Source organism: Ambystoma mexicanum, chromosome 3q (genome assembly GCF_040938575.1).
Source record: "Ambystoma mexicanum isolate Mex_15411 chromosome 3q, UKY_AmexF1_1, whole genome shotgun sequence".
Lineage (NCBI taxonomy): Eukaryota > Metazoa > Chordata > Amphibia > Caudata > Ambystomatidae > Ambystoma > Ambystoma mexicanum.
The window spans coordinates 1,208,406,986-1,208,419,263 of NC_090926.1; the positions used below are offsets into that span (position 1 = coordinate 1,208,406,986).

The following is a 12,278-nucleotide window of genomic DNA, read 5'->3' on the forward strand; positions in this document are numbered from 1 at the left end:
TAGTGTACAATGGGCATTTGAGTATTCCTGGCACTGCCAGTGCCCACAATCCAACTGCCCACACTGTACAAGTTCATACAGAGTGCTTTGAGGCCTAACCCCAGGCAGGCAACAGGGCCAGGTGGTACTTACGTCTAACGCTGGCGTGGAGAGGAGCGCATGCGTCGACTGCGTGACATCCGCTGCGTGCAGGCTGTTGTGATAGGCAACGTCAGCATGGTAGTGGTCTTCCAGGGTCATGATGTATGTGATTAAGGTGTCCACTGGGATCTTGAAGGTTTTTAGTAGCTCCCGCTCCTGGGAAGATGAAGGGATCACATTGGTCTCACAAAAGAGGAATAACTTACCAACATCTACCCACCCTTCGACAGCGTCCCACACTTGCTCAAGTGGTGCCAGAGAAGCTCACCAGACCCTTGCAAGATTCAGGTTACTTTTTCCTATATAGTTTTTATAATATTTGCAACTTAAACCTATTTTGTTTTAAATTATATCACTTGCTACCAGTCACTGTGACTGAGTAGCACTCCATTGAGCAGGTGTTGTTGTTACTCAACTCAATGGCACTTGGTCATTGGCTTTGCAGAGATGAAAGGCAGAGGCAGATCAATTAGAATTTTAAATCTCTGAACCTTAAGCTACACACACAGACACACATACGCCAATTAGTCACTTTAATTGTAATGTTATGTTACGTTATTTGGTATTTATATAGCGCCTTATGTATCATTGGTATGACCTCAAAGCGCTGGTAGGTTGAACGCTCTCGGGAACCGCAGTTCATGTCAGTAGAGAGAGAGAGTGTCATATGGTGCGTGGGCACACCGAATGTGTGCAGCTGGTGTGGTTTTTGCATGATAGCTGCTTCTTAGCGGTAGGTGTGGTGTTGAGGAAATCAGTTGGATGTGTTCAGTCTGGAGGGTGAACACCCAGACTGAAATCTGGCTGCGTTAGGCCGGAGGAGACGCCTAAGCTAGCCGGTATGTGCTCAGCTAGCTGTGTTTTATTAGGATGATGAGGTGTTTGTGGTGTCATGTTAGTATGAGAACAGCTAGGCCGAATGTGTCATAGTATAGCTGTGTTCTAGTTGAATGATGTTGTATAGGATAGAGTAAGCGTAGTAGTGTGATATGGTGGTTATCAGTAAAGCACCTGCGACCAAGCACGAGAGCAGGACGGTGCGTACATAGCGGCATACGCATATAAAGCGACAGGATGGATAGGGTGAACATGTGATACAGATAACATGGGGCTGCAGGTACATAGCATATACATAGCATAATATTTATATCCGGTCCATCCTTTCCATCTTTTCCATCCACTCCATCGTTCATCGACTCTATCTTTTCCATCCACTCCATCCACTCCAATCCGTTGCATTCATCCGTTCCATCCACTTTGTCTGTTCCATCCACTTCATCCGTTCCATCCCCTTCATCCCCTTCATCCGTTCCATCCCCTTCATCCGTTCCATCCCATTCATCCGTTCCATCCCCTTCATCCGTTCCATCCACTTCATCTGTTCATTAATTAATCTTTGGTAACACGCTTATCACCGGACACCAGTGCCTAAGTGTGACACCAGGATTCAAACCTGTGTTGCTCTGCGTTCGCTTGCTTCCAAGACAAAGGAGATACCCCTGAACTATCCTCCCGGTGATTGATAATAATGACTGATTACTAGTTATTGATAATAATAACTTGACAGCAGAGGATAGAGATGAACAATACACACATTATCTTTATGGCTGATTTAACCCAAGCAGCTGAGTTTGTGACACCCCTGTGATTGCAAGGGATCACATCACAAAGGTTACAACACAATAAAGAGATACAACAGTAAACGTCCATTGTATTTGGTGCTCTAACCTCTGTTCAGAGTCTCACAGCACAAAGTGCTGCCTTGTGTTGATTGGCCGGTTAACCCTCCCTGTACTTATCTGCCCTCGTCAGCCCCTCTATACTTCTTTTTTTTTTATGGAAGTGTTTGCCTAACGGTCCCCCAATGTCCCATTTTGTATGCCTCCTACTCCTCCACACTCTGTCTTGGGTTCTGTTCTTGCTGTTTTTTTAGTGTTAGTGCTGTGCGCTCAGCAGCACCGTTCCCCACCACCCGGTACAGTGTACCCCTCCTCTGTGCCCCTCTGTATCCTAACCCCTGCTGTATATCTGTTCTGTTGTTACCTCTGTAAAGCACTCAGTTATGCATCTGTATTATTGTACACCTTTGTAAAGTGCTCCGTTGTGTATCTGTATTGTTGTATACCTCTGTAAAGTGCCCCGTTGTGTATCTGTATTGTTGTATACCTCTGTAAAGTGCTCCGTTGCTTCTGAAAGCTCGGTCAGCACTCAATAAATACATTAATAATAATAATAATAATAATAATACAAATAATAACTGTTGTACTCAGCAGCACTGTGTGGGCTTTCGCCAGTGCTCTTTGTCACCTAATGGGAGGAGTGCCATCTTGTATTCCCCATCTCTTCTTTCCTTCTAGCTGGTAGAGGTTTGGGTGGTGCCCCTGTGGCATGTGGTGCCCATGACACATGTGTTCTTTGAGGTGCTTCCGCAGCAGATCCAGATGTGGTGAAATGGGCCGCATCACATGTGGAATAGGTTTTGCCCTGGCAGAGCCTGGTGCTCTTGGCAGCCACTGTGATCCAACAGCACTTCATCCAAGACTCTGGTGACCACCCTAATTTGGGAGTGCGTTTCCGAAGCAACACAGAGGTGGCAGCCTTTCATTTTGCTACTGCACGCTGATCCGGCATTGGGGCTCCTGACGCTTTGTCTTCATCTTAAGATACTGCCCAGCTGGCACACTCATGTTGTCCAGCTCCCATAGATGGCTAGAGGAGATCAGCAGCCTGGCACTGATGATGGTTGCTTTCAGGATCATAGCTCTTCTGAGGGTGGGAAACAGAAGCACGAGTGTGTGTCCGATAGGCCAAGCGATTCAGAGGGTAGCATAGGGTCAGGGCCTTTGCTTGCAGGAATAGCACTGCTTCCATTGGATTCTTGAGGGTTTACTAACTTCTAGTCCTCGAGATCACAGGACTGGACTGGCACTTTTGTAACTTACCTGAGCCGAGCGACTGCAGGGTGAGCTGGTGAATCTTGCTTTTGGTGGGGGGTAGGGGTGTGTGGCTCCATTTAGGTGTGAATTTCTAGGTTTAAGAGCTGGCTCAACCTCATCTTCAGTTCGCAGACTGATCCAAAAGCTCAAAGAGTGGATGCCTCCATCCAGGCTTGGGATCATCTATGCATTGAATTCCTGTCTCCTTTCTTGGAGGAGCTTGTGCAGTCTTCTCTATAGTCTGGGGTCCCCTATCTGCAGGACTGGGTTCCTTCTGTTACGGCGCTTCTGATGGACAAGCTGCTCCTTCTTCCATCTTTTGGAGACCTCATCCAGAATGCAGAGGGAGTTCAGCAGAGCTTCAATTCACCAGTTGGGGCAAAAATGTATAGAATTCCATTACCAAAGGTTTTGGAAGTCAGTACACTTTTTTGGTAGTCAGGATACATGCATACTTTAAATATTTAGAGTAAATGACTTCTGTGGCAAAGAAAATAAATTCAATAGGTGGGAAAACAGGATGAATTGTTTTCGAGCCTGACAAAACAAAACAACACGTAAGACGAAGCAGCAGGTGTATTTGGAAAGACCAGTCTAGTCGAATAAATGCAAGGTGGCTAAAGCGGGAAATGGTGACGGAAAACAAAAAGACCAGTCTAGTCGAATAAAGGCAAGGTTGCTAAAGCGGGTAATGGTCATGGAAAACAAAAAGACCAGTCTAGTCGAATAAAGTCAGGGTGGGTAAAGCGGGAAATGGTCACGGAAAACAAAAAGACCAGTCTACTCGAATAAAGTCAAGGTGGCTAAAGCGGGAAATGGTCACGGAAAACAAAAAGACTGGTCTAGTCGAATAAAGTCAGGGCGGCTAAAGCAGGAAATGGTCACGGGAAACAAAAAGACCAGTCTCGTCGAATAAAGTCAAGGTGGCTAAAGCGGGAAATGGTCACGAAAACAAAAAGACCGTTCTAGTCGAATAAAGTCAAGGTGGCTTAAGCAGGAAATGGTCACGAAAACAAAAAGACCAGTCCAATCAAATAAAGTCAAGGTGGCTAAAGCGGGAAATGGTCACGTAAAACAAAAAGACCGTTCTAGTCGAATAAAGTCAAGGTGGCTAAAGCGGGAAATGGTCACGAAAACAAAAAGACCAGTCTACTCAAATAAAGTCAAGGTGGCTAAAGCGGGAAATGTTCACGGAAAACAAAAAGACTAGTATAGGCGAATAAAGTCAGGGTGGCTAAAGCAGGAAATGGTCAGGGAAAACAAAAAGACCAGTCTACTCGATTAAAGTCAAGGTGGCTAAAGCGGCAAATGTTCACGGAAAACAAAAAGACCAGTATAGGCGAATAAAGTCAAGCTGGCTAAAGCGGGAAATGGTCACGGAAAACAAAAAGACCAGTCTAGTCGAATAAAGCCAGGGTGGCTAAAGCAGGAAATGGTCAGGGAAAACAAAAAGAACAGTCTACTCGAATAAAGTCAAGGTGGCTAAAGCGGGAAATGGTCACGGAAAACAAAAAGACTGTTCTACTCGAATGAAGTCAAGGTGGCTAAAGCAGGAAATGGTCACGGAAAACAAAAAGACCATTTTAGTCGAATAAAGTCAAGGTGGCTTAAGCAGGAAATGGATACGAAAACAAAAAGACCAGTCTACTCGAATAAAGTCAAGGTGGCTAAAGCGGGAAATGGTCACGGAAAACAAAAAGACCAGTCTAGTCGAATAAAGTCGGGTGGCTAAAGCAGGAAATGGTCACGGAAAACAAAAAGACCAGTCTACTCGAATAAAGTCAAGGTGGCTAAAGTGGGAAATGGTCACGGAAAACAAAATGACTGTTCTACTCGAATAAAATCAAGGTGGCTAAAGCGGGAAATGGTCACGGAAAACAAAAAGACCAGTCTAGTCGAATAAAGTCAGGGTGGATAAAGCGGGAAATGGTCACGGAAAACAAAAAGACCAGTCTACTCGAATAAAGTCAAGGTGGCTAAAGCGGGAAATAGTCACGGAAAAAAAAAAGACTGGTCTAGTCGAATAAAGTCAGGGCGGCTAAAGCAGGAAATGGTCACGGGAAACAAAAAGACCAGTCTAGTCGAATAAAGCCAGGGTGGCTAAAGCAGGAAATGGTCAGGGAAAATAAAAAGACTGTTCTACTCGAATGAAGTCAAGGTGGCTAAGGCAGGAAATGATCACGGAAAACAAAAAGACCATTTTAGTCGAATAAAGTCAAGGTGGCTTAAGCAGGAAATGGTCAAGAAAACAAAAAGACCAGTCTAGTCGAATAAAGCCAGGGTGGGTAAAGCAGGAAATGGTCACGGAAAACAAAAAGACCAGTCTACTCGAATAAAGTCAAGGTGGCTAATGCGGGAAATGGTCACGGAAAACAAAAAGACTGTTCTACTCGAATGAAGTCAAGGTGGCTAAGGCAGGAAATGGTCACGGAAAACAAAAAGACCATTTTAGTCGAATAAAGTCAAGGTGGCTTAAGCAGGAAATGGTCACGAAAACAAAAAGACCAGTCTACTCGAATAAAGTCAAGGTGGCAAAGCGGGAAATGGTCACGGAAAACAAAAAGACCGGTCTAGTCGAATAAAGTCGGGTGGCTAAATCAGGAAATGGTCACGGAAAACAAAAAGACCAGTCTACTCGAATAAAGTCAAGGTGGCTAAAGTGGGAAATGGTCACGGTAAACAAAATGACTGTTCTACTCGAATAAAGTCAAGGTGGCTAAAGCAGGAAATGGTCACGGAAAACAAAAAGACCAGTCTACTCGAATAAAGTCAAGGTGGCTAAAGCGGGAAATGGTCACGGAAAACAAAAAGACTGTTCTACTTGAATAAAGTCAAGGTGGCTAAAGCAGGAAATGGTCTTGAAAAAAAAAAAAGACCTGTCTAGTCGAATAAAGTCAAGGTGGCGAAAGCGGAAAACAAAAAGACCATCAGAATGTTTATGAATACTTTAATGCTAAGCAAATGGATTTTAAACACAGTGCAATCTAGTCAGGTTACTTAATTGTGGCTTCTTTTTGACATGTTATTGCTTTTTCTGGACCAAAAAAACGGGCAAAAGGCTTAGCTAAAGCGGTGAGGTTTAGCGACCGCTGTATTCTAAGGATCTTCCCAGATTTGCAATGTAATGGATTTCCAGGCCCATTAGATCATGATGGACCTTTCAGCTGTGGATCATGACCTCGATCAGGTTCATGGTGTAGTGGCGACGTCCGATGGTACGGGGCTTCCTGGACTGAGGTCCAGCGCTGTGAAATCCACATTAGTGGTCGGTCAGCTCCCCGAGAGTGTCTATCTTCTCAGCCCCACACTTCTTCATTATAACTCTTTGCAGGACATGAACAAGGTATTGTGCTTGTTTTTGGGTTGGCGGGATATGTCCGAAATACCTCTTCATAAAACTTCTCTGAAGCTCACCATATTGGCTTCCCATGCCGACGCTCTGGATTTCACCTCAAGAGCCTATTAATACGAGTGTGTGGGTTTCCAAACCCCCTTTCGAAGCCTGTCTTATTCGGATTTTATGAGTGTCCTTAGCTCTGCGCATCCACTGTGCGCCTGAATTAGAAGTGAGGACTTGGGGGAAGAGCACGAGAAAGGCTGTGGTTTCTTTTTGCCAGTCTCAGAGCTCTGCTTCTCCTCAGACCTTGCTTGGTGGCACTATATGGTATCTGCTACGCGCTGTATTGGTGCTTCCATATATGAAGTACATCTTGCAGGGACACTGGACCAGTTAAGCACTATTTAAGGATGAAGAATGGCACAACCACTTAACTTTCAAATGTTTAATTGAATTAGTTCAACGAGTAGTTTCAGGCTGGACGCGCACCTCCGGGTTGTGCAGTAAATTTCAGATTCTGCCCTGTTGTGATTTCAAACTCGTAAATACATTAGGACGCAGAGGCAAGTGCGTGCACCCTTCTGTTTGGTTTCTACTGTGCAGATGCTGTTGCCTGTGCGTGCCCTTCCATTTGGTTTCCAATCTGCAGATGCTGTTGCACACCCTTCTGTTTGGTTTCTACTCTGCAGATGCTGTTGCTGGTGTGCACCCTTCCATTTGGTTTCCAGTCTGAAGATGCTGTTGCGCACCCTTCTTTTTGGTTTCTACTCTGCAAATGCTGTTGCCTGTGTGCACCCTTCTGTTTGGTTTCTACTGTGCAGATGCTGTTGCCTGTGCGTGCCCTTCCATTTGGTTTACAATCTGCAGATGCTGTTGCACACCCTTCTGTTTGGTTTCTACTCTGCAGATGCTGTTGCTGGTGTGCACCCTTCCATTGGGTTTCCAGTCTGAAGATGCTGTTGCGCACCCTTCTTTTTGGTTTCTACTCTGCAAATGCTGTTGCCTGTGTGCACCCTTGCGTTTGGTTTCTACTCTGCAGATGCTGTTGCCCGTGTGCCCCCTTCCATTGGGTTTCCAGTCTGCAGATGCTGTTGCTGGTGTTCACCCTTCTGTTTGGTTTCTACTCTGCAGATGCTGTTGCCTGTGTGCACCCTTGCGTTTGGTTTCCAGTCTGAAGATGCTGTTGCACACCCTTCTGTTTGGTTTCTACTCTGCAGATGCTGTTGCTGGTGTGCACCCTTCCATTTGGTTTCCAGTCTGAAGATGCTGTTGCGCACCCTTCTTTTTGGTTTCTACTGTGCAAATGCTGTTGCCTGTGTGCACCCTTGCGTTTGGTTTCTACTCTGCAGATGCTGTTGCCTGTGTGCCCCCTTCCATTGGGTTTCCAGTCTGCAGATGCTGTTGCTGGTGTTCACCCTTCTGTTTGGTTTCTACTCTGCAGATGCTGTTGCCTGTGTGCACCCTTGCGTTTGGTTTCCAGTCTGAAGATGCTGTTGCGCACCCTTCTTTTTGGTTTCTACTCTGCAGATGCTGTTGCCTGTGTGCACCCTTGCGTTTGGTTTCTACTCTGCAGATGCTGTTGCCCGTGTGCCCCCTTCCATTGGGTTTCCAGTCTGCAGATGCTGTTGCTGGTGTTCACCCTTCTGTTTGGTTTCTACTCTGCAGATGCTGTTGCCTGTGTGCACCCTTGCGTTTGGTTTCTACTCTGCAGATGCTGTTGCCTGTGTGCACCCTTCCATTTGGTTTCCCCTCTGCAGATGCTGTTGCATGTGTGCACCCTTTTATTTAGTTTCTACTCTGCAGATGCTGTTGCCTGTATGCACCCTTCTGTTTGGTTTCTACTGTGCAGATATTGTTGCCTGTGCGTGCACCCTTGCATTTGGTTTCTAGTCTGTAGATGCTGTTGCCTGTGTGTGCGCCTATGCATTTGGTTTCTACTCTGCCGATACTGTTGCCTGTGTGCATTCTTGTGTTTGGTTTCCAGTCTGCAGATGCTGTTGCCTGTGTGCACCCTTCCATTTTGTTTCCACTCTGCAGATGCTGTTGCCTGTGTGCACTCTTCCATTTGGTTTCTACTCTGCAGATGCTGTTGCCTGTGTGCGCCCTTCCATTTGGTTTCTACTTTGCAGATGCTGTTGCCTGTGTGCACCTTGCGTTTGGTTTCTACTCTGCAGATGCTGTTGCCTGTGTGCACCCTTCCATTTTGTTTCCACTCTGCAGATGCTGTTGCCTGTGTGCACTCTTCCATTTGGTTTCTACTCTGCAGATGCTGTTGCCTGTGTGCGCCCTTCCATTTGGTTTCTACTTTGCAGATGCTGTTGCCTGTGTGCACCTTGCGTTTGGTTTCTACTCTGCAGATGCTGTTGCCTGTGTGCACCCTTCCATTTGGTTTCCAGTCTGCAGATGCTGTTGCGCACCCTTCTGTTTGGTTTCTTCTCTGCAGATGCTGTTGCTGTTGTGCACCCTACCGTTTGGTTTCTACTCTGCAGATGCTGTTTCCTGTGTGCGCCCTTCCATTTAGTTTCTACTCTGCAGATGCTGTTGCCTGTGTGCCCCCTTCCATTTGGTTTCCAGTCTGCAGATGCTGTTGCACACCCTTCTGTTTGGTTTCTACTCTGCAGATGCTGTTGCCTGCGTGTGCCCTTCCATTTGGTTTCTACTTTGCAGATGCTGTTGCCTGTGTGCACCCTTGCATTTGGTTTCTACTCTGCAGATGCTGTTGCCTGTGTGCCCCCTTCCATTTGGTTTCCAGTCTGCAGATGCTGTTGCTGGTGTTCACCCTTCTGTTTGGTTTCTACTTGCAGATGCTGTTGCCTGTGTGCACCCTTCCATTTGGTTTCTACTCTGCAGATGCTGTTGCCTGTGCGTGCACCCTTCCATTTCGTTTCTACTCTGCAGATGCTGTTGCTGGTGTTCACCCTTCTGTTTGGTTTCTACTCTGCAGATGCTGTTGCCTGTGTGTGCCCTTCCATTTGGTTTCTACTTTGCAGAGGCTGTTGCCTGTGGGCACCCTTCCATTTGGTTTCCCCTCTGCAGATGCTGTTGCCTGTGTGCACCCTTCCTTTTGATTTCCACTCTGCAGATGCTGTTGCCTGTATGCACCCTTTCATTTAGTTTCTACTCTGCAGATGCTGTTGCCTGTATGCACCCTTCTGTTTGGTTTCTACTGTGCAGATGTTGTTGCCTGTGCATGCACCCTTGCATTTGGTTTCTACTCTGTAGATGCTGTTGCCTGTGTGTGCACCCATGCGTTTGGTTTCTACTCTGCCGATACTGTTGCCTGTGTGCATTCTTGTGTTTGGTTTCCAGTCTGCAGATGTTGTTGCTGGTGTGCACCCTTCCGTTTGGTTTCCACTCTGCATATGCTGTTGCCTGTGTGCACCCTTCCATTTGGTTTCCACTCTGCAGATGCTGTTGCCTGTGTGCACTCTTCCATTTGGTTTCTACTCTGCAGATGCTGTTGCCTGCATGCACCCTTCTGTTTGGTTTCTACTTGCAGATGCTGTTGCCTGTGTGCACCCTTCCATTTGGTTTCTACTCTGCAGATGCTGTTACCTGTGCGTGCACCCTTTCATTTGGTTTCTACTCTGTAGATGCTGTTGCCTGTGCGTGCACCCTTCCGTTTGGTTTCCAGTCTGCAGATGCTGTTGCTGGTGTGCACCCTTATGTTTGGTTTCTACTCTGCAGATGCTGTTGCCTGTGTGTGCCCTTCCATTTGGTTTCTACTTTGCAGATGCTGTTGCCTGTATGCACCCTTGCATTTGGTTTCTAATCTGTAGATGCTGTTGCCTGTGTGTGCGCCCATGCGTTTGGTTTCTACTCTGCTGATACTGTTGCCTGTGTGCATTCTTGTGTTTGGTTTCTACTCTGCAGATGCTGTTGCCTGTGTGTGCCCTTCCATTTGGTTTCTACTTTGCAGATGCTGTTGCCTGTATGCACCCTTGCATTTGGTTTCTACTCTGCAGATGCTGTTTCCTGTGTGCGCCCTTCCATTTAGTTTCTACTTTGCAGATGCTGTTGCCTGTGTGCACCCTTGCATTTGGTTTCTACTCTGCAGATGCTGTTGCCTGTGTGCACCCTTGCATTTGGTTTCTACTCTGCAGATGCTGTTGCCTGTGTGCGCCCTTCCATTTGGTTTCCAGTCTGCAGATGCTGTTGCACACCCTTCTGTTTGGTTTCTACTCTGCAGATGCTGTTGCCTGCGTGCGCCCTTCCATTTGGTTTCTACTTTGCAGATGCTGTTGCCTGTGTGCACCCTTGCATTTGGTTTCTACTCTGCAGATGCTGTTGCCTGTGTGCGCCCTTCCATTTGGTTTCCAGTCTGCAGATGCTGTTGCTGGGGTTCACCCTTCTGTTTGGTTTCTACTTGCAGATGATGTTGCCTGTGTGCACCCTTCCATTTGGTTTCTACTCTGCAGATGCTGTTGCCTGTGCGTGCACCCTTCCATTTCGTTTCTACTCTGCAGATGCTGTTGCTGGTGTTCACCCTTCTGTTTGGTTTCTACTCTGCAGATGCTGTTGCCTGTGTGTGCCCTTCCATTTGGTTTCTACTTTGCAGAGGCTGTTGCCTGTGGGCACCCTTCCATTTGGTTTCCCCTCTGCAGATGCTGTTGCCTGTGTGCACCCTTCCGCTTGGTTTCCATTTTGCAGATGCTGTTGCCAGTGTGCACCCTTCCTTTTGATTTCCACTCTGCAGATGCTGTTGCCTGTATGCACCCTTTCATTTAGTTTCTACTCTGCAGATGCTGTTGCCTGTATGCACCCTTCTGTTTGGTTTCTACTGTGCAGATGTTGTTGCCTGTGCATGCACCCTTGCATTTGGTTTCTGCTCTGTAGATGCTGTTGCCTGTGTGTGCACCCATGCGTTTGGTTTCTACTCTGCCGATACTGTTGCCTGTGTGCATTCTTGTGTTTGGCTTCCAGTCTGCAGATGTTGTTGCTGGTGTGCACCCTTCCGTTTGGTTTCCACTCTGCATATGCTGTTGCCTGTGTGCACCCTTCCATTTGGTTTCCACTCTGCAGATGCTGTTGCCTGTGTGCACTCTTCCATTTGGTTTCTACTCTGCAGATGCTGTTGCCTGCATGCACCCTTCTGTTTGGTTTCTACTCTGCAGATGCTGTTACCTGTGCGTGCACCCTTTCATTTGGTTTCTACTCTGCAGATGCTGTTGCCTGTGCGTGCACCCTTCCGTTTGGTTTCCAGTCTGCAGATGCTGTTGCTGGTGTGCACCCTTATGTTTGGTTTCTACTCTGCAGATGCTGTTGCCTGTGTGTGCCCTTCCATTTGGTTTCTACTTTGCAGATGCTGTTGCCTGTATGCACCCTTGCATTTGGTTTTCTACTCTGTAGATGCTGTTGCCTGTGTGTGCGCCCATGCGTTTGGTTTCTACTCTGCCGGTACTGTTGCCTGTGTGCATTCTTGTGTTTGGTTTCCAGTCTGCAGATGCTGTTGCTGGTGTGCACCCTTCCGTTTGGTTTCCACTCTGCATATGCTGTTGCCTGTGTGCACCCTTCCATTTGGTTTCCACTCTGCAGATGCTGTTGCCTGTGTGCACTCTTCCATTTGGTTTCTACTCTGCAGATGCTGTTGCCTGTGTGCACCCTTCTCTTTGGTTTCTACTCTGCAGATGCTGTTGCCTGTGTGCACCCTTCTCTTTGGTTTCTACTCTGCAGATGCTGTTGCCTGTGTGCACCATTCTCTTTGGTTTCTACTCTGCAGATGCTGTTGCCTGTGTGCACCCTTCTCTTTGGTTTCTACTTGCAGATGCTGTTGCCTGTGTGCACCCTTCCATTTGGTTTTTACTCTGCAGATGCTGTTGCCTGTGCGTGCACCCTTCCGTTTGGTTTCCAGTCTGCAGATGCTG

General features: G+C 47.0%; 1 protein-coding gene across 6 annotated transcripts in view; it reads right to left on the bottom strand.

Moving 5' to 3' along the window:
• PDE4A (phosphodiesterase 4A) overlaps positions 1-12,278 on the bottom strand; it is a 1,505,614-nt gene that overhangs the window by 38,711 nt on the left and 1,454,625 nt on the right. For all 6 annotated transcript variants that reach the window (XM_069604083.1, XM_069604081.1, XM_069604086.1 and 3 more), the window contains one exon: positions 133-297. In XM_069604083.1, the coding sequence (XP_069460184.1) occupies positions 133-297 (165 nt within the window). The remainder of the gene's footprint in view (positions 1-132; positions 298-12,278) is intronic.